The sequence below is a fragment of the Myotis nattereri genome, assembly GCF_964212035.1.
Source record: "Myotis nattereri genome assembly, chromosome: X".
Taxonomy (NCBI): domain Eukaryota; kingdom Metazoa; phylum Chordata; class Mammalia; order Chiroptera; family Vespertilionidae; genus Myotis; species Myotis nattereri.
The window spans coordinates 92,888,488-92,915,235 of record NC_138078.1 but is presented as its reverse complement, the minus strand read 5'-3'; the positions used below and the strand labels follow the sequence as shown (position 1 = coordinate 92,915,235).

The following is a 26,748-nucleotide window of genomic DNA, read 5'->3' as shown; positions in this document are numbered from 1 at the left end:
ATATTTTATTTTTATTATTTTTTTATGACAAAGTAATATGTTTTTAGGGGGAAAAGTGCAAATGAGAAAAAGCATAAGTTCCTCCACTGTCACCACACAGAGAAAATCATTATTCCTCCTTTGGTCCGCTGTTCTATAATTTTTCCTACACATGGATGCATTGTGTAACTTTTTCTCCCCCAAAAATGGCTGATGCTATATATGCAGTTCTGAAAACTATTTATTATTTTTACAATGTACCATGAACATATATTCCATGCACATGGGTGAAAATCCCCTACTGAAACAGAGAGTACTGTGTAGTTGGAGCAAAAGGCTGCTGGCAACAAGGGTGATGCCTAATGTAAAGTATCAGCATGAAGTTAAAGCACATTGCCTGGCAAACGCCTGCCAGGGAAAGCAGGGTTGGCAATATTCCCATCAGATAAATTGATTTAAAGGCCAAAGGCATTAAATATATGGACTGTCTTCAAAGTCTTTGTGGCCCCTACCTCCACCCCTCACTCCCCTGACACCCCGCTGGCCCCTTGGGAAGAATGGATCCTGTACATCTCTTTGCATCCAGTGAAAACTACCTGTTTTCTGTCTTTTCCTTAGCTCTTCCTGAGCCCTTGACACATCTCCACATTCTCTCATCCTCTCCTCAATGCCCAAATGCCTTTTCTGTAAGTCCTCCTGATAGTCCTTGAGGGAATCATCCGTCCACCTGTCCGTTTTTTGCTTAGCTTTCCGGGGCACATACTCTTCAGCCGGGCGTTTTTCGGCAGCTCGCAGCTGGCTCTCTGGCTTGGCCTGGGGTTCTGGCTTGCCCTCACTGCGTGCTTTCCCCTCACCTTGGGACTTGCTCTGCTTTTCTTGTTTCCCCGCGTCATCTAGCTGTCCTTGGTCTTGGAGCTTTTCCTCGTGCTCTGGCTTCCCCTCCACTTCTGGCTTTTCTTCCTCATTTGACTTTCCCTCATCTTCTGTATCTACTTCTTCTTCTGGCTTTCCCTCAATTTCCAGCTTTCCTTCATTTTCCTTGTAGAGTTTTTCCATGTTGAGATGTCCCCTCCTTTGCCTGTCCTAGGAGGCAAAGAGGAGACAAAGGGGACTGAGGACTTAGGTGGTGGAATGCAGGTCCTGATACTTGCCTTTATGATGTAGGGGTTTCTTCACAGGAAACATTCAAGTGCACTCCCACCCATACTTTTTCTCCTTTCCCTCCCACTCCACACATGTTTGCATGAGCCAGCCTTATAGAAACTTCCATAAGTGCTTCTCCGTGTATTTAAGCGGACTGTGTTGAGAAGTATGTAAGAACAGATGTGTCCCTAAACTTTGCTCTGGCCTTAGGTGTGCTCATAACGATTTTAACTGGGTAGCCCCCAACTTAAAATGACCTGCAAGAATTCTGACTAGTCTCTTTTTTCCCTTGCTTGCAATTGTAAGACTTACAGATCTACAGACACAACAGCAATGGCCAGTTCTCAGATTTCAGGGGAACTCTAATATTTTCAAGAGGCTTCACAGATGCCACACCACCATCTCTCACTTCCTTTTTCTCCCCCACCATCCTCACCAGCCATAAAGCACCAAGTTCCCTTAGGGTCCCGACAGAGGCCACAGATTCTGAGGCTGGAATAGGAAAACTTGGAAGAGAGGTGGCAGGAGATGGCCTCCTCAACTTCTGCTCAGGCTTAGATCACTCCCACTCCCAGGGGTCCTGGGGTAGTTGTTCTTTCCCACTGACCTGCACTGCTCCTGCAGGTCTTTCCTTCTCTTATGCAACCACAGACCTGAAGACCTGTAGAGAGACAGAAGACAGATGGTGAATGAGGGATTGTGAAGCGAATGACTGGTAACAGGGACACTGACTCTTTTTGAACTATAGTTGTCAAAACTTTCCCAATTCCTGCTACCCTTACCCTTTTCCCTTGGGCCTCTGATCCCCCTCTACAGTCCCTCCTTAACAGCCTCCATTTTTCTACCACTGGGAAATGGCAGATAAAAACAATTTCCAACGTGTTTCTATATTTCTGAATCCTTCTCCCAAAGTTCTAGCTCACTTTTTCTTGCACTAAAATGAGTGAGGTTCAGGACAGTGGTGTTCAGAAGGCAGACAGCGCTGTGCTCAGCTCTCTGCCTTTCAAGCTCCCTGCCCCACGGTGCCAGATAGCACAAAGCCCCTCACTTCTCTGAAAATGGTGATGGTAGAGTTGAGGGGGAGGGCAGGGTAGAAATGTCCAGAGCATTCCTGCCACTCCCCCCTCTTCCACGTACACAGAAAGACGACATTTTCCTACAACGCAAGAGACAAATTATTTCCAAACTCAGTAAAATTTTAGGTCTATGTTGCCTCCTCATAACCCTCCCTAATTCAGAAGCTACTCCTCCGCAACAGGGAGCTGGACTCCACAGACTGAACCTCTATCACCCTCATAGGCAACACCTGACCACCTAACCCCACCACCGCCGCCCCCCCCCACTTCCCGCGCACATACACACACACACACACACACACACACACACACACACTAGCCCAAAATTTTTGGCTCCAAAAGGGGCGGAAGGTGGGGAAGATATACCGAGCGCGCAGTCCTTTTCAGGGGTCCGCCCCAACCCCCATCCGGAGATCTCAGGCTTTGCCCTCCTCCAGCCACCCAGCAGGGATCAGGCCACTTCCTTGCCATCCTCTTCAAACAACCCCCTCCCCCTCCCCCATTCTCCCTCCATCACATAGCCTGCCTCCTAGGACGTCCTAATTGATACCCATTCTCAACCCCTAACCCCTTTCCATCTCCTCCCACCAAGTCCTCCATTTCTTGCACCAAACGATGGACATCGGGGGAGGGGCAGAGAGAATTGAGTCCTGGACCCTCTCTGGTGTTTGCCCTCTGCTACCCCCACCTCAGGGGTCAGCAAGCAGCAGTGGCTTTGTAGCCTTCCCAGAGAGATGCCTCCTTCTCTTCATATTTCTGTCTGCCCTAAGCCTGCACTTATCCAGAAAAATAAGATTTGGTACCCAGACCTCTCTCACAACATTCACTCAATTTTCTGTGCCAAAATGAATGGGGGTGAGAGGGAGGTTGCATCTGTAAAGCAGACCAGATCCTCCCTCTATCCGTCTCACCAATCCTACTCCAAGGTTACCCTCAAACACAGACACACACACATTCTTGTACCGACCTGCAGGGCTATGAGGCAGTTGGCCCCGCTGTCCCTCAGTCTAAAAATCTCTTTCTCCACGGAAATAAGGAACGTACCTGGAGGAGAGGGACTTCTGTACACATCGGCTCCTGATCACGTGAGGGAAACGTCACCAGTGGGCTCGGGTCCCTTGTTCCCCTCCCACCAGGAGAAAGTGCGTCAGGAGCCAGCCTTTTCTTCTTTCTCTAGCCCCCTTCCCCTCCCACTCCTTTCCTTCACTAACCCTCCTCCTCTTGCCCCCCTGCCCCTTCCGCTTCTATCCTCTGGTTTGTGACCCTGTCACTCATTTTAGCCTTTCTTAATCCCAGAGGTCAACTGTGGCCCCTTCTCCCCGTGGCATGTGTTCTGTTTCATCAGGGAAAGGCTGCATCTTCTCCTAGGGTTACAGGACATTGGTACACCTCTGAAGAATTTTTCTTTCTCTTCATTGATCTTGGAGCATCTATGCCTGTAATCTATTTCTCCACTCAGCCATGGATGGATGCTCATTCCTCCAGTCCTCTGGACCTTCACATAATAGCTACAGAGTGGATTCTCAGATAAGGAAGCAGCTAGTTAAAATAAAGATTTTATTTTCTTCTAAGATTTTTTTAGTTTTATTTAATGTACTACCCTCAGCATGGGTTGCTCTTTTTTAATTTAAAAGATTTTAAGTTTTTAAGGCACTCAGATATTGAGAATCAACTTCTGCTATTACAGGGTATTTATGTAAAAGGAATGTGAGAGAGCTGTTACATCCCGGTACCTTTGTTCCTTGCTTAAATAAATTCTTGACGTGCATGAAAGGAAAATGAGCTAATAAACATAATCTTATTCTTTACTCTCCAGTTTCTTTTTTAATGCTTCACAATCACTTTGAAATGCCTTGAAGAAGGTAATATCACAGTATCTCTCTTTTTAAAAGTTTTTGGTTTTTTGTGGCATCCTAATTTCTTCTATTTCTTTTCTTTCTTTTTTTTTTTTGCAAAATGTTTCTTTTATTGTCACTCTATCACAGATGTCCCCCATTTTTCTCCCCTTTGCCCCCCTCCATCCTGCCCCCACCCCTCCTAGGCCTTCACCACATTATTGTCTGTGTCCATGGACTATGCATACATGCATACATATTCTTTGGTTGATATCTTCCAGTCATCCCCACTCACCTCCCCTCTGAGATCTGTCAGTCTGTTCCATATATCCATGCCTCTGGTCCTGTTTTCCTTGTCAGTTTATTTTGTTCTTTAGACTCCACATATAAGTGAAACTAGGTGATAATTATCTTTCTCTGACTGGCTTATTTCATTTAGTATAGTAGTCTCTAGGTCCATAGCATGGGTTACTCTTATAAGAAAAAAATTAAATAAAGGTATTTTCATTTGGGGAAGGGGAAAAACCAACAAGATTCCAAAATTCTGAGACCAAGTTAAGTTCATAACATTAAATTTTATTTACTATATAGAAAATTTTATTGGCTACATACAAAATGTTTGTAATTTTTACAGAGAGCTTATTCTGTTATGTTTTACTAAAAATACAGGTATTCAATGTTCCCAAACAATGGGCAAGTGCTAAGTAGACTTGCTGGAATCTAGTGGTTGACACATATTAGTCTTGAAAATTTGGCTGATGGCTATTTTTATTCAGAGATTACACTGTGAGCAAAGGCAGCTGATGATCTCTGCCTTGTCAAGAGGGAAGGGTTATGCTGTTTTCCACCCCTTCTCACCTTCCAAAGCCTCTCATCCTTTGTATTCAGGCACTTGACAGCTGCTCATTCCAAAAATATACATGGAGAGGTGACCAAGATGGCTCCTTCCCTCCTTCCCCCAAATTCCCACAGAGGCAATTCAGTCCCAGCAGAGATGGGAATGCTGTTCTGACAACTGAAAACCAGAACAGGTCTCTTCAAGACCCCTGCTCTCTACCCTATTCACAGTGCCAAATGGAAGCTTCTTTGACCCTGCCTACCACCTGGTTTAGGAGATGCAGCCTGCTGGGTCTCTCAATTTCAGTATCTTCACCTCCAGGGCACCTAGAAGGAGCCCAGTCATGCTGTAAAGTTGCTGCCTGCTAGTCCACATTCACCATGGCATCCTCTTAGCCAGGTTAGGCCAGTGTCTAAGGAACTCTGGCATGCTGACCATACTGATTGACCTAAACCAGGTGTTTGCACCTGAGGAAGTCTGTACCCTAGGAACTTGAGAAACCCTTATACATGAGCAGCTTGACATCAAGAATAAGCAGAATCTAGGAGGTAGAGAAAGGACAGAGAGGAGGAGAAGATGCTACTTGGGAATGAGACAGAAAGTGGAAGACACAAATAGCTGAGCCATGTTAAAGGGAGAGAACTCCTTGGGTTCAGGCATTCTTTTTTTTAAAAAAAATTGTGATATATATTACACTGAGTGGCCAGATTATTACGACCACCCCATCAGTACTTCATTGGGCCACCTTTTGCCTTCAATACTGCAGCGATTCTTCTTGGCATTGACTCCACGAGATGTTGAAAGGTGATGCGAGGAATCTGACACCATGCCTGATGAATAGCACTGCCCAGTTCTGTGAGATTTGATGGTTGTGGAACCAGCTTCTTCATGGCTCTTTTAACTTCGTCCCACAAATGCTCAATTGGATTGAGATCTGGTGATTGTGGGGGCCACCTAAGCAAGGTAAAGTCTCCCTCATGTTCTTTTTTTAAAAAAAATATATTTTATTGATTTTTTACAGAGAGGAAGGAAGACAGACAGAGAGTTAGAAACATCAATGAGAGAGAAACATCAATCATCTGCCTCCTGCACACCCCCTAATGGAGATATGTCCACAACCAAGGTACATGCCCTTGACCAGAATCAAACCTGAGACCCTTCAGTTTGCAGGCTGATGCTCTATCCACTGAGCCAAGCCAGTTAGGGCATCCCTCATGTTCTTGAAACCACTCCTGCACAATATGAGCACCATGGCATGGCGCATTGTCTTGTTGGAAGAAGCCATCTCCATTGGGATATGCCATCAACATGATAGGATGAACTTGATCAGCAACGATACTTAGGTATGTTGTGCTATTCAGACGTTGTTCCACATGAATTAAAGGTCCCAAATCATGCCAGGAAAACATGCCCCAAACCATAACACTGCCCTCACCAGCTTGAAGGGTTGTACTCATGATTGTGGGGTGAATGCTTTCATGCTGTTTCCACCCAATTCTCACTCTGCCATCTGCATGATACAACTGGAAACGTGATTCATCAGACCACATGACTTTTTCTCCAATGCTCAACTGTCCAATCCTTGTGTTCCTGTGTGAATTGGAGACGTTTTATCTTGGTAACTCCAGACAACAAAGGTATTCGAACAGGCCTTCAGCTTCCATATCCCATATGATGCAGTATACGGCTAATTTGCCTACAAATGTCAGGTGGTCATAATAATCTGGCATATATATATATATATATATATATATATATATATATATATATATATAAATATTAGAGGCCCATTGCATGAAGAGATTCATGCAATAGGCTTTCCTTCCTCTGGCTGCCAGCACTGGTTTTCCTCTGGCACCTGGGAACCAGGCCTTTGGTCCAGCCACAGTGGAGAAGCCAAGCCTCTTCAGTCTTCAGTCTTCAGTCTTCACTCGGCCAGAGCCTTCAGTCTTCACTCTGAGCCTGCATATGCAAATTAACCACCATCTTTGTGGGTTAATTTGCATAATCATCCTGATTGGCTGGTGGGCATAGCAGAGTGACACCAATTTGCATGTTTCTCTTTTATTAGTGTAGATATCCTATATAATAAAAGAGAAACATGTAAATTGACCATCCTTCTGCTACACTCACCAGCCTATCAGGAGTGAGTATGCAAATTAACCCAGCAAAGATGGCGGGTTAACTTGCATACACAGGTGCCGGGCGGAGAGCAGAGCGGGAGAGCTGGCAGAGAGTGGAGCAGCTTGGGGAACTTGGCTCCCCAAGCCGCCAGATGGAGAGCAGAGAGTGAGAACTGGCGGCTTGGAGGACTTGGCAGAGTGGTAGGCCATGGGATAGAGATAGTGCAGGAAAGGAAAACCAAGAGCATGGGGAGCACCAGGAATTCTGGGAATAGTACTACTGGTGGCAGCCCCAGGACCAGAAGCAGAAGCCCAGAGTTCAGGGAGCACCAGGAATGCTGGGAATCGTAGTTCTGGTGGCAGATGGATCTCCTAGACACTAGAGCAATGATGGCGAACCTTTTGAGCTCAGCATGCCAGCATTTTGAAAAACCCTAACTTAACTCTGGTGCCATGTCACATATAGAAATTTTTTGATATTTGCAACCAAAGTAAAACAAAGATTTATATTTTGATATTTACTTTATACATTTAAATGCCATTTAACAAAGAAAAATCAACCACAAATGAGTTTGCGTGTCACCTCTGACACACGTGTCATAGGTTTGCCATCACTGCACTAGAGCGAAGTGAGCCTGGAGCAAGTCACTGTTGCGGTGGGGGATGGAGGGAAAGCAAAGGTGAAAGACATAAGTAAAATCAGAGTGTCTAGGAAAAATTAAAGGGAAGATATCCTAAAACTTCCAGGAAATCTTCATAAATAAAGCAAAGAAAAAAAAATGCCTCTATTATTCTGTGAGCAACAAACCAAACTGAACTGGGGTCTCAGACAATTCACTTATATGATTGCAAAGACAGACAGAAACTTCCGGATTGGAGAGCGCTCCCCTGAGGGCTCCCAGATTGGAGAGGGTTCAGGTTGGGCTGAGGGACCCCCACACCCCCAGTGCATGAATGTCGTGCACCAGGCCTCTAATATATATATTTCAGAGAGAGATAGAAACATTAATATTGAGAGAGAATGAGAGAATCACTAGTCATCTGCCTCTTGCACACACCCTACTGGGGATCCAACCCACAACCTGGGCATGTGCTTTGTCCAAGAATCAAACCCTGACTTCCTGGTCAATGCTCAACCACAGAGCCACACCAGGTGGGGTGGGTTCAGGAATTCTTAACTAGAGAATCTTATAAATCCCCTGGAATTATGTTCAAAATTATGTGTGTGTGCGTGTGTGTACAGAGGAAGAATAGAATATGTACTTTTTTAATGAGTATGTACATTTTCCTAGGATAGAGTCTATTGCTTTCATTAGATGCTCAAAGGGGTATGTAATACAAAAAAAAATCATGAAGGTCAACTGGCCTATCCTATCCTATATAATAAAAGGGTAATATGCAAATAGACCAACGGTGGAACAACCGGTCGCTATGATGTGCACTGACCACCAGGGGGCAGATGCTCAATGCAGGAGCTGCCCCCTGGTGGTCAGTGCGCTCCCACTGGGGGAGTGCTGTTCAGCCAGAAGCCAGGCTCATGGCTGCCAAGTGCAGCAGCAGTGGCGGGAGCCTCTCCCGCCTCCAAGCCAGTCAGATATCCCTTGAGGGCTCCCAGACTGCAAGAGGGTGCAGGCCAGGCTGAGGGACTCCCCTGAGTGCATGAATTTCGTGCACTGGACCTCTAGTAGAATATATTTTATTTTTTTAAAAATATATTTTATTGATTTTTTACAGAGAGGAAGGGAGAGAGATAGTTAGAAACATGGATGAGAGAGAAACATCGATCAGCTGCCTCCTGCACATCCCCCACTGGGGATATGCCCGCAACCCAGGTACATGCCCCTGACTGGAATCGAACCTGGGACCCTTCAGTCCGCAGGCCGACGCTCCATCCACTGAGCCAAACCGGTTTCGGCTAGAATATATTTTTTAAAAACATTTTGAATTACAGTTTACATTCAATATTATTCTGTATGGTTTCAGATGTATAGCATAGTAGACAATCATGTACTTTACAGAGTGGTTCCCCAATATTTCAAGTACCCACCTGGCCGCAGAGATAATTATTATGATATTATTGACTACTAGAGGTCCAATGCATGAAATTCCTGCAAGAGTAGGCTTTCCTTTCCCCAACTGCCAGCACCGGCTTCCCTCTGGCACCTGGGACCAGGCTTCCCTCACAGGACGCCTGGAACATCCAGTCTAATTAGCATATTACACCTTTATTATTATAGATATTCCCTATGCTATAATTTACATCTCTGTGACTATTCTCTAACTACCAATTTGCACTTTTTAACCACTTGACCTTTTTCATCCAGGTCCTTAACTTCCCTTTTCCCCCTCCTAACCTCTGGCAATAACTAAATTCCATCTTTATAATTGTTATTTTTAAAACTAGAGGCCCGGTGCACAAAATTCATGCACTGGGGGGTGTCCCTCAGCCCAGCCTGCACCCTCTCCAATCTGGGACCCCTGTGGGATCGGGCCTAAGCCAGCAGTCGGACATCCCTCTCACAATCTGGAAATGCTCTCTCTCAACGCTTGCCTGCCTGCCTGATTGCCCCTAACCTCTCTGCCTGCCAGCCTGATTAATGCCTAACTGCTCCCCTGCTGGCCCGATTGCCCCCAACTGCCCTCCCCTGCCAGCCCAGCCCCCCCCCAACTGCCCTCCCCTGCTGGCCTGGTCACCCCCAACTGCCCTCCCCTGCAGGCCTGGTCGCCCCTAACTGCCCTTCCCTGCCAGCCTGGTTGCCCCTAACTGGCCTCCCCTGCCAGCCTGGTCACCCCTAATTGCCCTCCCCTGCCGACCTGGTCATCCCTAACTGCCCTCCTCTGCAGGCCCAGTCACCCCCAACTGCCCTCCCCTGCCAGCCTGGTCGCCCCTAACTGCCCTCCCCTGCAGGCCTGGTCCTCCCCAACTATGCTCCTCTGCAGGCCTGTTCACCCCCAACTGCCCTCCCCTGTTGGCCATCTTGTGGTGGCCATCTTATGATGACATGGGCATGGCCATCTTGTGACCACATAGGGGTGGCCATCTTGTGACCACATAAGGCAGCCATCTTGTGACCACATGGGGGTGGCCATCTTGTGACCACATGGGGGTGGCCATCTTGTGTGAGGGCATGATGGTCAATTTGCATATTACCTCTTTATTATATAGGATGTTACATAAATGAACTTACCATTTGAGTTTTTGACAGGATAATTTCTTTGAGATCCATCCAATTGTTACACACATCAATAGTTCATTCTTTGTTTTCACTGAGTAGTATTTTATGATATGAATGCACCACTACATGTTGTTTAATCAATCACCTGTTGAAGAACAGCTGAATTTTTCCTCATTTTGATTATTACAAACAAACTGATTTTGAACATGTGTGTTCAAGTTTGATTATATTCTGTACACTTTGATTATTATGAGATGATGGATTCTATTTGATCTTTTTTTTTAACAGGCAGTTCCCCTGTTGAGGTTTAGCGTGAGCACTGGGTATGTGTATATGCATTGGGAAGGAGTCAGATTCACCCTGGGTCCTGTGGACCTCATCCTGGCAAAAATGCAGGGTTGGTTCACACTGCATCATAGCAGATGTATGGAATGGAAGTTCAGCCCCTCTGTTGGCCCTGCTGACATTTTCTTGGTGAAAGTGAGGCATCAACTGTCACAGCCTTCTTTGACTCCAATAGGAGTGTAAGATCAATTCTCCACTGAGCTGTTTTCACTAAGGATGGTGCTAGGAGAGGGCTGACTGACATTGGCTTTTTTGCTGCAGGGTTGTTCAAATTCCTTTTCGGCCCTATTCACCAAGAGAGGAGAAGAGGGAATGCTGGGTGCCAACTAGCTCCACCTTCCATCCCCTTGAATGACTTCTTGATGTGAAGCACAGACTCAGCTAGATCCTGCTGAACTGACGGGATGAAATCTAGTGGTTATTGGACTCACCATGCATAGTTAGCTTTGTTAAATCTCATTGTTGGGTAGGAGTAGAGGCACAACTTGCCCCTGGACCATTGTGACACTACTCTAAAGAGAGTCAGATGCAGATTCCTGCATCATCTGGGCCAAGATAGAGTAGTTCTTTTTCAGTCCTGCCAACACTATCTGGGCGACTCTCTGTTTCTCAGCCCAGATACTGTTGGTAGGACTAGAAGGAAACTAATCTATTTCTGCCTAGATGATGCAGTGGTCGAGTGAAATGAAGTGGAAGATCAATTCCCTCTTGCCCTACCCCCTCCCCAAATTATAAACCTCAAACAATCACGAAAGGATTGGGAAGGAGTCAGTTTTTCTTTGGCATTTTTCTAGACAAAATTATTGACAATTTTTTTAAATTGGTAAAGTGTTTTTTAAATTTTAGCAAATTTTCTTTCATTTTCTATTGAGATGACCATATGATCATATGATCATATTCTATTTTTATATCATATTTTTATATCATATGATCATATTCTATTTTATGTTAATGTGGTGAGTTCCCAGTGATTTTCAAATATTAACTCTACCTTGAATCTTTGGGATAAACCTTACTTGATCATGATGTATTGTATTTTTTATACTAAAGTTTTGTTTAAAATTTCTGCATGTATGTTCATGAAGGATATTGGTTTGTAGTTATTTTTTGTAACACAATTGTCTGCTTAGTTATCTGGGTAATTCTAACCTTGTAGAATGATTTGGGAAGTATTCCCTTCCCTTAAATTTTCTGAAAGGTTTTTCATAGAATTGCTGTTATATTATCCTTAAATGTTTGGTAAAATTATCAGTAAAACCACCCTGACCTACAGTTTTCTTTGGAGAAAGAATTTTAAATAAAATTTCCATTTATTTAATCTATAGGCTCTCTTCTGTTTTCATATATATGTTTAGTGCTATAAATTTTCCCTTGAGCACTTCTTTTGCCACATCCCACAAATTATCATATATTGTGTTTTCATTTTCACTCAGTTTAAATTACCTTATAATTTCCCTTTTGACTTCTTTGAGTTATTTATTCATGTGTTATTTGAAGTTAAATTTAAATACTGGGTATATTCCAGAGATCTTTCTGTTATTAGCATCTCATTTAATTCCACTGTGCTCAGAGAACATATATTTTATTATTTGAATCCTGTAAACATTATTAAGACTTATTTTATGACCCCAATTATAGACTATCTTGGTAAATGTTACATATGCATGTGAAACACATATTCATTCTACTGTCATTGGTGGCAAGTTCTACAATTGTCAACTAGGTAAGTTGGTTCATAGTGTTGTTCGAGTCTTACATATACCTGCTGATTTTCTGTCTACTTGTTCTATTTTTTTTTTTAGAAAGTGTGTTGAAATCTCTGATGGTAATTGTCGACTTGTCTGTTTCTCCTTACAGTTCTATCAGTTTTTGCTCCATCTATTTTGAAGCACTGTAATATGTGAACGTTTAAGATTGTTACTGGCATGTCCTCTTGACAAACTCACCCCTTAAAATAATGCAATGACTTTCTATGACCATATTATCCCTGATATTATTCTTTGCTCTGATAGTCACTCAAGCTTTGTTTTGATTTTGGTGTTAAGATTGTACATCTTTTTCCATTCTTGTACTTGTAATTATTTGAATCTTTAAATTTAAAATAGGGTTCATATAGGCAGCATGTATTTGTGTCTTCCTTTTATATACAATCTGATAATCTCTGCTTTATAACTAAGGTGTTTAGACCATTTACATTAATGTGATTATTGATATTAATATGTTTGTGTTTAACTCAACCACCTTATTTGTTTCCATTTGTCCCATCTGTTCTTTGTTCTCTTGTTCCTCTAACATTTTTTTACTGAGAACACTGAGGATTCCATTTTATCTCTTATGTTGGTTTTATTAGCTACAACATTTTTCATGGTTGTTTTGAGGTTTTTAATACATTTTTAACATTTCAGAATCTACCTTCAAGTGATATCAATGTATAGAATAAGAACTTTAAAATTGTGTGCTTTTATTCCCCCTCCTGGCCTTTGTGCTATTACTGACATGCATTTTACTTCCACATGTATTATAGATCCCACAATACACAGTAATCTGGGGAAACCACAAGGCTCACATTATTGTTTCCCCTCTCTCAGGAAACTTCGTCTTTCACTATCTAATGTTCAATAACTGAAAACTGTTTTTCATAAAATTTGTCCAGGTTTTAGCTGTTTAAATTAGGGAGGTAAATCTAATCTGTTACTTCATTTTCATTTGAAGAATAAATCTGACTTAATGTTTTAAATGATGGCCAATCATGAAGGCTCTATTTCACTTCAAACCAAAGAGCATTGCCTATGCTATCTGGCCTTGCTGGAAGAGTCCAGTGTCTGTGTAAGAATCCCTGCTCTGCCTCTGACCAGAAAGTTCAAACTGCACTGCTTTCTTTGGTCACAAGGTGGCTCATAAGTCTATTTTCTGAATTTTCTTCAGTGGTGAGACCTGGTGAGGCCGAGGAGGAGGTCCCCAAGAAATGTGGCCAGACCAAGGACGAAGAGGCAAGAGTGGGCAATGCCAGGAAGCGCCCCCCCAGCTCCCCAACAGCCAGGCAAGGCCGCAAAGGCCCTCCTGGTGCCAGTGGGCCCCATGGGAAGTCAAAGGTTAAAGAACAGCTCAGCAGATGGCAAGGCCTACAGAAAAACCAAAGCTGGTTCTCAGAATTCAAAACCCACGGCCACCAAGGGTGAGAATGGTGTGGCTTCCCCAGCCAAAAAGAAGACAGGGAACAAGGTCCTTAAAGAGGCCACTACCCAAGGGGGCAGGGAAGGGTTGAAAGCCAAGGCTGCTGCTGCTCCTAAAGACAGTGGGTCCAAAACAGTACCTGCACCACTGGCCAGAAAGACAGAGGTCCTAAGGGCCCAAGAAGGCCTGGCATACCCACCAAGGCCTTGTCGTCCAAAGGGACCATCGAAGGCAGAGCCAAGAGCTAGAGACAGGATGGAGAGACTATGATTCCATTGGAGTTTTTATTCCCCAACAAGCCATCACTCTATTTATTTTACTGTAACCTATTTAACAATAAGGAATTTTTCCTCTAAAAAAAAAACAAAACAAGGGAAGCTGTTAGCAGAGAGCTCTCTCTCCAGAAACTACAATCTTAAACCCACCTTTCTCTGAGGCTTACAGAGCACCTTGGATCTGCCTACACATGGAAGAAATGTACATTTTTTCTGGGCATATGCATGTCTAACCCCCTATCATAGTATCAGTTCACATGTGAGCAAGCTTACAGTTTCTCTTCATGACAGAACTGCTAAATACCCTGAGTTCAATGAAGACAGAATGCTTCTGTTTGCCATGGAAGCTGGTGCAAATACTGGCAATCAAGAGTAAGAAGTATGGTAAGGCATAAGCTACTCTGTTCATCAGTTTTCTTTCCAACTTTAGTTTTTCTCTTTATAAACTTCTGTCTTGCACGAATGTGCCTGTGTGTCAAGCACCTGAAAGAGGGAAGGCTTTGGAATTACTTAAGCATCTGATTCATGGTGTCTAGGGTTTGCTGTGTTACGTGACATTTTCACCTGTCTATTCACTTTTCCCTTTGGCTTCATTAGTGCTATTGGATGTTATAGTCTGGAGCAGGGGTTGGCAAACTTTTTTGTTAGGGCAGCCAGATAATAAATATGCAGGCTTTGCAGGCAGGCCATACTATTTCTTTGGCAACTATCCAACTCTGCCACTGTAGTGCAAAACCAGCCAGACAAATGTAAATTAATAAGTATGGCTGTATTCTATCAAAACCTTATTTATAGCTACCAAATTTTGAATTTCATAGTTTTGTATGTCACAAAATAGTCAATATTTTTAACCATAAAAAATGTAAAATTTATTCTTAGCTCATTGACTGCCCGCCCCCCCCCCCCAAAAAAAAAAAAAAAGCAATAGGCCAGATTAGGCTCATGTGTCGTGGCTTGCCAACTTGTTTTATTTATTTTTAAAAAAATATTTTTATTGATTTCAGAGAGGGAGAGGGAGATAGAAACATCAGTGATGAGAATCACTGATAGGCTGCCTCCTGCACGCCTCTACTGGGGATGGAGCACACAACCCAGGCATGTGCCGACTTCCTGGTTCACAGTCAACCATTGAGCCATGCCAGTCAGGCTTGCCAACTTGTTTTAGAATCCTCACTTCTAAGTTTATTTCCACAAAAGACTTAGTACATAAAATGTTTTTCACCTGTTTAGCACACTCTAAGGTAACTTATTTCCCAAGTTCTGCTGGGACACTTAAACCCAATAGTTCTCTGTTGAACTTCTCATAAAGATCTCCAGATTTGAGTGTCAATTGAATCTCCTGACATCCAACTTAGTATAATTCTTTGTATTCATAGGTTTCAGGGGGCTGGTGTAACTGTCACAGATTGAAAGTGAACTCTGTTGCCTCACACATCTTGTATACTCTAATGAACTAGGGAGGTTTCTTAGGAGAGATCTACACCTAAGGAAAGAGAACCAGACAGAAAAGATCTTTCCATGATGCTAAACACAGAGGGGATTTCTCCACACTTTTATGGAATAGTCTGAGGATTCAATTCATTGGGAGTTCCAAAGAAATCAGTGTGACTTTCTCACCTTGAGGCAGGGGTCCTCAAACTACGGCCCGCGGGCCACATGCAAATACAAATATTGTATTTGTTCCCGTTTTGTTTTTTTACTTCAAAATAAGATATGTGCAGTGTGCATAGGAATTTGTTCAGTTTTTTTTTAAACTATAGTCCGGCCCTCCAACGGTCTGAGGGACAGTGAACTGGCCCCCTGTTTAAAAAGTTTGAGGACCCCTGCCTTGAGGATTCCTGAACATCAATACCAAGTAGAGAGAATGGGAATGGGCAAAGCAGCAGAGAAATAGAAGTACCTATTTCTTAGCTCAGGGGACTTGAGTATAGGACACCTGGCTTTAATTCCCCAAATAGCTGAAGGGAATATTTAAAGGGATGGGTCATGCATATCCCAGTGGGAACAAGAGCTTGCAAAAAGCTCACACTTATTGCATTAACAAGAACCCACAGCAGCCCTGGGAAGTGATATTATCTTCATGTTGATAAATACAATAATTTTTAAAGAGATAGGTCTCATTATTATAGATCCAGAGATAAATTAAAACAGATTGTGACAGGAATGTTTAGTAAGTGTTCAGATGGCTTTTATCATGTGGTCAAGCTATTCCAGTAGGTAATATATGTTTGGTTTTGAAAAAATGAGAAAATATAGATAAGAAAATAAATGTTTTAAAACTGCTTTATTAACCACAATATGTAATGAGCATCTTTCCATGCAATAGATAAAACTCCCCTGCTCACAGAAACTTACAAATTTTGGGTCAAAATACAACATTCAATTAGAAGCTGGTATTGGGAGACCCACAGGAAACAAGTAACACTAAAGGTTTACAAGGTACATCACAAACAAGTTTAGGAAGCTGTTTCTCCCTATCAACTTCAGGGAAAACATCAGGATTCAAGGCATAAGGCAAAACTCATCGTGATGGTCATGGTGAGGGGGGTCCGTGCTAACTGCCCGCAGACTATGACTTAACTGCTTTCCCCTCAGCTTTTCCATCAGCTGCCTCATCTCCTCCCCAACTCTTTCCCTATTCTCCTGTCTCATCCTTGCCGGTGGCTCCCCAAGCCTCTGACCCCCGTCCCATCTGTACTGCAGGATGGGCTGCCTAACACGGAACCGTCTACGATTTCCTCGTGGCACACAATATTCACCAGGCTCTCCTTTATTAGCATCTTGCTCCTTTTCATCCTTTATTTCGTTTTCCTGGTTGGCATTTTCCATGTTGAGATTTTTAACCACTTGTTCCTCTTTGGACGCCATTGCTCCTAGGAGACAAGAGATAGAAGGGACTACTTCATTGGCGGACTGATCAGCACCGAGGACAGAGGCCCTACTATGCACCTTTCCGGATTCAGAGGCCTGAATTTCAAAGACTTTTTAAAATTGCATTTTCCCCACCTGAGAGGCTCCCTACGCCCTCTAGGGGGCCTCCAGTCCCAGCTCTCCCCCCTTCTTCTGACTCCCCTCCCATCCCTCGCCCCAAACCCACCATTTTCCCTGCGATCCAAGCCCAGGCCTCTGCAGGCACCAAAATGGAGGACGGGATGGGGGTGGGGTAAGGCTTTGGGGTCTCAGGGCTTTTCACTCATTCCGGCCCCCCGACCACCGTACCCCGCACCCACCTGGGCCTATCCTTGCAGGCGGCTCCTCCTCCCGATTCTCGCCTGGAGCGCGCGGCCGCGACTCTGGGACCCGAAGACCTGCAGGGGCCGGCGAGGGGGAGCGGGTGGCGCCGCAGCCGAGCGCTGGCCCAGCGGGTGCGCCCACCGGCCCCGTCCGCCCCGCCACGCACGCCCCCGGCCCGCCCGGCCTCTCGTTCCAGCCGCCCCCACCCCGCGCTGCCCACCGCGTTCGACACCCAGAAAGACGGGGGCGGGGCGGGGGCCCAGAGGCAGGTGCTTCCCGAGGGTTGTCGCCGTGGGCCGCCCAGCGCGCCCCCGGGGAAGCTCGGCGATTTCCGCAGACACACGCGCGCCGCGTCGGGGCGTGGGGGTTGCGTCTCCGAGGCGCTTCGCCCGGAGCAGCCCGACCCCTCGGAGGCTCCCCCGGCCAGGTCCGCTCTCCACCGCCGCCCCGCCGCCACCCCGGGCGCCGCTCCGGGTCCCTTACCTGCTCCGCCTCCGCCTCCGCCGCTTGGGGCTTCCCGGGCCCGCGCGCCCTCAGGGCCACCGGGCGATGCAACCAGAAGGGCGAGCCTCCGCGGGGTCTGGCGCTGGAGCGAGGCGCGCGAGTCCAAGGAGGCGGGTCACGTGGGGCCTCCGTCACAGAGCGCGGCGCCGCCCCCGTCCCGCCCCAGCCTGCTCCGCGCGGGGGGGCGGGGGGGGGGAGCTCTGGCCCCTGCGCGCCCCCTGGGGTCCCTTGTAACAGCGTCAGCTCTGCCCGTTCTTTGGTCGCCATCCCTTCTTTGTGGATTCCTGGGCCTTTTTCTGCTGCCACGGAAGGGCAATATATTTTCCGGGGACTGTTGTCCTTTCTCCATTCTCGTTGCCTCTCTGAGGACTTGCCTTTTCCTTTCTAAACTCCCAGGACACTCCTCCTTCCACCTGCTGTCCTTTCTGCTACCAATGCTCTCCATTTTCCCTCCACTAAAATGCATAGAAGAAATGTCAGGAAGAGTCCAGGAGAGTGGATTTTTAAAAATTCTTGCTATTTCTCTGTTCTGCTCTTTTTATATTAAACACCAAAAAAAAGTATACTTTTATAAGAAGGAAAAAATAAAGTTGTTTTATTTGAAAAATAGTATTAAAGTTAGAAAAATACCCAACCACCTGTCTCTTCTGCTAAGTCATTTTATAAATATAGACTCTACAGGCAGCTACTCTTTTAGAACTTGGAAAGGATAGGGCAGCTGATGGCTCTTCTGAGAGCCCCTAGATACATGAGGCCCTTCTATGAGGTGAGCCAATAACTGTGTAGTGCAGAGAGCCTTGTTGGATTTTCAGAACTAAAACAACAAAATCTTTACAAATTTCTGCTTCAGAAAGGAAAAGCATATCTTTATTTTCAAATCTCATAATCATGTATTTAGAAAACCTTTAATGGGTCTACGATAAGCCTATTATAGAACTAAACTTAATTTAGCAGGGTTACAGTTATAGATAAACAAAATTTCAACTGTATTCCTGTATGCTAGTAATGAATAAATGAAAATGGAAATTATGTGTGTTTATAAAATTTATGATAGATTCCAAAAACGTGAAATACTTGGAAATAAATTTAAGAAAATTGCACACTGAAAAAAACAAACCCCTGCTGAAAGAAACTAAAGATCAAAATTAATGTAAAAAACCAACAAACAAAAAAAACATGGTCCTGGATCATGAAATTGAATACTGTTAAGATATCAATTCTCTACAAATTGATCAAAATAGAAATTGCAGCAGGCATCTTTGACAAACTTGACAAACTTACCCCCAAATTTATATGAAAATGCAAAAGACCTAGAGTAGACAAAATAGTTTTGGAAAGAAAAAACCCCCCACAAATCTGGAGAATTGCATTATCTGATTTCCAGACTTAAGATATAGTAATAAAGGCAGTATAATAATAGAGTACATAGACATTGAACTTAACAAAATGTAAAAAGTCTGCTCTTTGAAAGACATGGTTAAGAAAATGAAGTGGGAAGCTGGGAGAAAATATTTACAACACGTGTAACTGACAAAAAGTCTGTGTCCAGAAATATATAAAGAACTCCTAAGCTTTAAGATAAGAAGGCAAACAATGCAATACAAATTATCAAAAGATTTGAACAAACATTCACAAAAATACGTGTACAAATTGTCAATGAGTTCATGGAAAAATGTTCAATCTCATTAATCACCAAGGAACTGGGGGGGGGGGACCTATAATGAAATATCAATGAAATATCCAATTGCTAAAATTAAAAAGTCTGACAATTCCAAGTACATTTGAGGACATGGAACAACTGTAATTCTCATTCATTGCTGGTGAGAAGTTCAACTACTTTGAAAAACTTTTTGGCAGTTTCTTGAAAAGTTACTTAGACTTACCATATGTCCCAGAAATTTTACTCTTAGAAATTTTCCCAAACAAATTTCAAAATATGTTTCCTCAAAAAGAAATTGCCATGGAAAGAAATGTTCATAGCAATTTCATTCATGATAGCTCCCAAATGGATACAATCTAAATTTTCATTAACAAGTGAATGTATAAACACATTTTGATATAATCATACATTACCCAATAAAGGGGAACAAACTACTGGTACCAGCAATAACAGATTAATCTAAAAAATATACTCAGGGAAAGATATCAGACACAAAAATGTGCTTTTGCATGATTCCACTTATATAAATTCTAAATGAGGCAAAACTAATTTATCTTGATATAAATTTAATGAAATCAGTGTTTGCCTGGCTTGAAGATTGGGATTTTTCTGACTGTAAAGGGACATAGAACTTCCTTAGCTGAAGGAAATTTTCTGTATCTTGATGCAGTAGTAAGTTCACTGGTGAATACATTTGTTCAAGTCATTTAATTGTATACTTAAAAATGTGTGTAAATTAGACCCCAATAAAGTTATTTAAAAATAAAATATCTAGCCCTAGATAGTTTGGCTCCATGAATAGAGCGTTGGCCTGCAGACTGAAAGGTCCCAGGTTCGATTCCAGCCAAGGGCACATGCCTGGGCTGTGGGCTTGATCCCCAGGATGGGGCGTGCAGGTGGCAGCCAATCAATGATTCTCTCTCATCATTGATGTTTCTATCTCTCCCTTCCTCTCTTAAATCAATAAAATATAAATAAATAAATAAATAAATAAATAAATAAATAAATAAATAATCTAGGAATAAATCTAAATGCTTGCAAGACCTTTACACTAAAAATTTTGAGAAACATTAAAGAAGACCTAAATAAATGTAGAAATATACCATGCTCATAGATTGAAAGAGGGAGAGGATGGAGGGAGAAACACCTGCCCTAATGGTTCGGATGTAAGGTCTTAAAGGTCTAAACCAGGATGACAAATTTAGTTGTCACAGTGAAGGAAGATGGAGGCTAATTGACTGTGGAAAGTGAGAATCACACAAAAGTTCTGAAATGTCAAGATAGAGTGACTAGACAAATTAATAAGGCACATATTAAGAGCACAGAATCTTACTTAAAGGTGACTATAAAATATCAACAGAAGACTTGGAAGTCAAATTGTCCCCCATAGACCTGTAGTCACCAGATGATATCATCTGGATAAGGGCAAACTGTTGGTGTCAATATTTTAGTCTGCTGGATATAGTTGCCAATTTGCAGGAATTAGAGGAAAGAGAATCAGGTTGGACATAAGGAGGCAGTGAGCAAAATCCAGACTGTGGTCTACAAGTTAAACAGCCCAAGCTCTTCCACAGATAATTGTAAGAAGAAGAAAGAGGTGGAGAAAAAATCCCTATATTAACAGAGACTTTAAATAAGTATTAAAAAATGTAAAGGGGAAGACTAAACTATAGTGTCCTGTTATGCACACTTGGAAGATAAAACCATAAAAAATGAAAGGAAATTATTATGACAAAAGTCAGGATAGTAGTTACTTTCAGTAAGAAAGGGTAGTTTTAAATTAAGATGGGCACATAGCCCAGCCAGTATGTCTCAGTGGATTGAGCATGGTCCCATGCACCAAGGGCTCAATCCATGCGCAAGGCAGCGGATTGATCTCTCTCTCTTTCTCTCTCTCTCTCTCTCTCTCTCTCTCTCTCTCTCTCTCTCAAACAATCAATCAATCAATAAAAGCACACTTTTAAAAAGATGGGGCCTATAAAGGGGCTTCTGGGACGGCTGACATAAGTTTTATTTATTGATCTGAGTTATGGTTACAGGAGTGTTCACCTTATACTATTTTATTAACCTATACATTTTAATATTTCTGGGTTATATTTTGTAATAAAAATGCTTTAAAACATACAAAGTTTCTCTTTTTTTACATGAGTATGATTTAAGAAACCTTTTCAAGAATCATAACATGATAGCAAGGGTAATGATAGTGAGTGAGATCTCAGGGTCTCCTAATGACCTCATGATAAACAAGATCAGGGTTAAGAATCTTATCATATGGATTAGCTCAGTGATTTTCCCAGTTTCTAGAACTAGTCCTGCATTTCTTTGTCCTGCCATTCCATGAAATTATTCAAGATTTCATAGTGGTTTTCACTCAATCAGTATGGAATACCCATCTAGGATAAAACTGCTACAGAGCCAAGGCAATTAAGGGGTTCCTATATATAGCCTTTCACAGTCTAAAATGGTCTTGTTTTGCAGAAGTGTTAGGCTCATTTTGTGTTGTTTTGGTTTGATCACTTTTTAAAAACAATTTTAGAGATATAATTTACATACAATAAATCGTACATGTATGAAGAGTACATTTCAAATGGCTGGTGAATATCGACAAGTGTATACTCCTGCGTAATGACTACTGCATTGAAGATATGGAACATTTCCATTACTCCAGAAAGTCATGCCCCTTTGCAGTCAGTACCCCAACAAACTTAATCTTGGGAAATCAGTAATCTGATTTCTATCACTATAAAGAGGTTTTTACCTATTCAATAATGTTGTATAAATGGAAGCCTGTGGAGAGTAATCTTTTGTGCCTGGTTTCATCCATGTTACTGCCTGTATCAATAGTTTGTTATTGTTGTTCAACTGTACATGTTTAGTTATCTATTGCTGCATAACAAATTACCCCAATATTTAGTGGCTTAAAACAACAATTTATTGTCTCACAGTTCCCATGCGTCAAGAAATTAGACACAGCTTAGCTAGGTGGCTCTCCCACAAAATCTTCCACAAGGTTCCAATCAAGGTGTTGGCCGGGGCTGCATTCTCATTTTGAGGCTCAACTGAGAGTCAGTCCATTTTCTAATTCACAAGGTTGTTGGCAGGATTTAGTTCCTAAAGGGCCTTTGGACTAAGGGCCTCATTTCCTCTCTGGCTATTCATAATGTTGATAGATTGTTTCCAATAATAGGCTTTTATAAACAAAACTGCTTTGAAAATATATGTACAAATATTTTTGTGAAAGTATGTTTTCATCTATTGTGAGTAAATACTCGAGAATAGAATGGCTGAGTCTTATGGTAAGTATATGTTTGTAATTAAATATTTTTCCAGAATGGTTAAATTTTAGAAATTAATATAGATGAATATAAAAAATTCTCACCAGCAAAATATGATTTCCAGTTGCTCCACATCTTCTACATTATTAGTCTTTGTAATTTGAATCATTTCATTAGGTTTTATTTTGTACTTCCTGATGACTAACAATGTTGAACAACTTTTCAGGTGCTTATTGGCAGTTTGCATATCTACTTAAAAATATTTTGTATCCAAATATTTTGCACATTTTTAAATTGGGTTGTTTATCTTCTTATTTTGAGTTTTAGGACTTTTTAAAAATATATATTCTGGATACAAGCTAGTCATCAACTATAAGCATTGTGAATATTTTAACCCAGTTGTTAGTTTATCATTTTATTTTCTTAATAATGTCCTTCAAAAATCAGAAGTTTTTAACTTTGTTGAAGTCCAGTTGTACAATTGTTTTCTTTTGTGATCTGTACTCTTTTTTTGTCTAGCCTAAGAAATTTTTGCCTACTCCAATATTGCAAAGATTTTTCTGCTAATTTTTATTTTAGATGTTTCAGATTTTGTATTCATGTTTATGATCCATTTCAAATTATTTTTTGTGTATGATGTGAGGTAAGAATCAAGGATCCTCAGTGAGATATCTTAGCACTTTTGTTGGAAATAATTGACCATATATGTTTGGGTCTATTTCTGGACTATGTATTTTCTTCCATTGATTATATATAAATTCTATATCCTACCCTCACTGCCTTGGTCACTGTAGCTATACCATATCATAAAATAATTTGATTCCATCAGACTTACTTTTCATTTTTATGATCATTTTAGCTATTCTAAATCTATATAAATTTTAGAGTCATCTTGTCAATTTCTACAGGTGCCTGCTCATGGATTTTTATTGTAATTGCATTGAATCTGTAAATCACTTAGAAAAGGAGGATTGACATATTAACATTACTGAGTCTCCTAATCAAGTAACACGATCTAGTTCTATAGTTCTATAATCATTGAGATTTCTTTTCATTTCTCTCAACAGTGTCTTGTCTTTCTTGGACATGTTTTAGACATATTTTGCTAGCCCTATCGCTAAAACTCTCAGCTATTGTTAATAGTATTGATTTTATTTTAATTTGTAATTTTAATTGTTTACTGATAATATGTAAAAATACAATTGTTTTTTGCAGGTTGACCTCACATCAATATGCAAGTTTTTAACTTTGCTGAAATCCAATTGTGCAATTGTTTTCTTTTATGGTCTGTGCTCTGTGTGCTCTAACAACATTGTTAAACTCAATTAGTTCTAGTAGTTATTTTTGTAGATTCTTTAGAATATTCTTTGTAAAAAGTCTTGGTGTCACCCTGGCTGGTGTGGCTCAGTTGGTTGGAGCATTGTCTGGTGCACCAAAGGGTCTCAAGTTCGATTCTTGGTCTGCGTACATACCTAGGTTGTGGGTTCGATCCCCAGTTGAGTTTGTTGTTTCTCTTTATGCAGAATTTTCCCATTTCATTTATGTCATTGACTTTATTGGCATAAAGTTGCTCATGACATTTCACCACTATGTATTAATGTTTGTACAATCTGTGGTGATATCCCTAGTTCAAACCTTATGTTGGTAATTATTTTTTTCTTGGTTCATTTATTAGAAGTTTAATGATCTTATAATATTTTCAAAGAACCAATATTTGCCTTTGTTAATTTTTTCTGCTTTTTTTTAAAATATATTTTTTATTGATTAAGATATTACATATGTGTCCTTGTCCCCACGTTACCCTCTACCCCTCCCCCCCCCCCCCGCTCATGCCCTCACCACCCCCACCCCCGTTGTCCGTGTCCATTGGTTAGGCCTATATGCTTGCATATAAGTCCTTTGGTTGATCTTTCCCCCTTACCCCCACCCTCCCCTACCTTCCCTCCAAGGCCCGACAGTCCAATCAATGCCTCTCCGTCTCTGGATCAGTCCTTGTTCATCAGTTTATGTTGTTCATTATATTCCACAAATGAGTGAGATCCTGTGGTATTTATCCGCTCTCCAGTTCCATCCATGCTGTGACAAATGGTAAGAGTTCCTTTTTCTACTTCCTCTTCTTAAAGAATACCTTTCAGCATTTCATATAATGCTGGTTTGGTGGTGATGAACTCCTTTAGCGTTTTCTTATCTGTGAAGCTCTTTATCTGACCTTCTATTCTGAATAATAGCTTTGCTGGATAAAGTAATCTTGGTTGTAGGTTCTTGGCATTCATCACTTTGAATATTTCTTGCCACTCTCTTCTGGCTTGCATGGTTTCTGTTGAGAAATCAGCTGACAGTCATATGGGTACTCCCTTGTAGGTAACTGAATTTCTTTCTCTTGCTGCTTTTAAGATTCTCTCTTTGTCTTTTGCTCTTGGCATTTTAATTATGATGTGTCTTGGTGTGGTCCTCTTTGGATTCCTTTTGTTTGGGGTTCTCTGCGCTTCCTGGACTTGTAAGTCTATTTCTTTGACCAGGTAGGGGAAGTTTTCTGTCATTATTTCTTCAAATAGGTTTTCAATATCTTGCCCTCTCTCTTCTTCTGGTACCCCTATAATTCTGATGTTGGTATGCTTGAAGTTGTCCCAGAGGCTCCTTACACTATCTTCATATTTTTGGAATCTTTTTTCTTTTTTCTTTTTCGGTTGGGTCTTTTTTGTTTCTTTGTATTTCAAATCTTTGACTTGATTCTTGGGATCCTCTTGTCTGCTGTTGGATCTCTGTATATTATTCTTTTTTCAGTCAGTGTATGCTTAATTTCTAGTTGGTCCTTTTTCGTATCCTCAAGAGTCTCACTAGATTTATCGAGGGCCTCACTCAATTTATTGGCGGTTTCCATAAAATTCTTGAAAAACCTTATAAACGTGGCCTTGAACTCTATATCCAGTCGTTTGCTTTCCTCCATTTCTGTCATTTGTGACCTGTTTCTTTGTCTCCTCATTTTTTATGCTTCCCTGTGTTGGTAGAGTGGTTTTGTGTGCTAGGTGTCCTATAGGGCCCAGTGGCTCAGCCTCCCCAGTTACCTGAGGTGGACACTCTTGGTGTATCCCCTTGTGGGCTTTTTGCAGAGTCTTATTGTAGTTATGCCTTGATTGTTGTAGGATCACTGGGAGGAATTGACCTCCAGGCCAATTGGCAGTAAGAATCAGCTGTGTCTGCAGTGGGAGAACGTCTGTGCTGAAGACACCCTTCTGGGGCAAGACTTGCTTCAGTGGGGCTTTGGTGCTCACTGAGTCTGCACCCTGAGTGTGTCCCTTATGGATCTGAGGAGTTGTAATCTGGATGGTCCCACTCTGACCACTGGGTACATTGGCTCTTGGATCTAAGGAGGTGCTAATCTAGCCTCTGCCTGAGGTTACACAGCAGGAGCTATGAAGAGAACTGCAGATTGCCCTTCCTTTTTTGGAGTTTGGAGGTACCCTGATGAGGCCCAGCTGTGAAGCAATGCAAGCTGCTGTGGGGCCTTGGGCCTTCTCTTGGAAGTTCTGGGTCTGTCTGGCCCAGCTGCAATTAGGTAATTTTCAGGTTGCAAAGGGCTGGGGCATTCATATGCAAAAGCCTCTGCCGCAGCCTGGGTGGGGTGAGGTCTCAGGGAATCAAAGGGCAGAACAAGCATCTATGGCAGATTCTCAGCCCTGCCCTAAGGGGCCGCACGTCTCAGTGTCCCGGTAATTGCTGCAAGCACCTCTGAGGGAAAGCCGACCTCAAGTTCCGAGTTCTGCCCGCTGCCAGACAGTCCAGTTTCTCCCCGTATGAGTCCTGGGTCCCCAGAGACTTCCCCGGAACCGGAGTTCAGAGCAGTCGGGAGCTTGTGACTCCCTCCCGATTCAAAAAGACAGCCGCGTCCTCAGGTACCAGCCCTTTTCCGCGCGCGAGCCTCCGTACCTTTGCACTTTGCTTTTGCAGCTCCTCTGGCTCTCAGTGTGCTTTTCTTTCCTTCTAGTTGTAGAATTTCCACTCAGCCAGCCTTCCTGTAGTTCTGGATGCTGTCCGTTTTGTCTTTATGTTGTTTTTTTTGAAGTTGTTGTTTGAGGCAGCAATTTCCTGGTGTTTATCTATGCCGCCATCT

At 42.4% G+C, this 26,748-nt stretch overlaps 2 protein-coding genes across 5 annotated transcripts; both read right to left on the bottom strand.

Annotated features, from left to right (window-relative positions):
- Window positions 1-202: 202 nt before the first annotated feature.
- TCEAL5 (transcription elongation factor A like 5) lies at window positions 203-3,686 on the bottom strand. Of its 4 annotated transcripts, none has more exons than XM_081115319.1 (3): window positions 3,243-3,686; window positions 1,730-1,783; window positions 203-1,062 (listed from the first exon to the last, which is right to left on the bottom strand). In XM_081115319.1, exon 3 carries the CDS (start codon window positions 1,033-1,035, stop codon window positions 451-453), a length of 585 nt encoding a protein of 194 aa, XP_080971445.1. In that variant the 5' UTR covers window positions 1,036-1,062; window positions 1,730-1,783; window positions 3,243-3,686; the 3' UTR covers window positions 203-450. The 4 variants fall into 4 exon arrangements, with proteins under 4 accessions (XP_080971445.1, XP_080971446.1, XP_080971447.1 ...); XM_081115320.1 differs by lacking the exon at window positions 3,243-3,686 and adding an exon at window positions 3,166-3,223; XM_081115321.1 differs by lacking the exon at window positions 3,243-3,686 and adding an exon at window positions 2,565-2,808.
- Window positions 3,687-16,229: 12,543 nt separating this feature from the next.
- On the bottom strand, window positions 16,230-17,817 carry LOC308536231 (protein BEX2-like). The gene is made up of 3 exons (XM_081115335.1): window positions 17,682-17,817; window positions 17,195-17,272; window positions 16,230-16,837 (listed from the first exon to the last, which is right to left on the bottom strand). The coding sequence occupies exon 3, from the start codon at window positions 16,830-16,832 to the stop codon at window positions 16,467-16,469; it is 366 nt and encodes a 121-aa protein (XP_080971461.1). The 5' UTR covers window positions 16,833-16,837; window positions 17,195-17,272; window positions 17,682-17,817; the 3' UTR covers window positions 16,230-16,466.
- Window positions 17,818-26,748: the final 8,931 nt, after the last annotated feature.

What these genes read in the sequence shown, in the direction of transcription:
- TCEAL5 (XM_081115319.1), bottom strand. Translation starts at nt 1,035, where the DNA reads ATGGAAAAACTCTACAAGGAAAATGAAGGAAAGCTGGAAATTGAGGGA.
- LOC308536231 (XM_081115335.1), bottom strand. Translation starts at nt 16,832, where the DNA reads ATGGCGTCCAAAGAGGAACAAGTGGTTAAAAATCTCAACATGGAAAAT.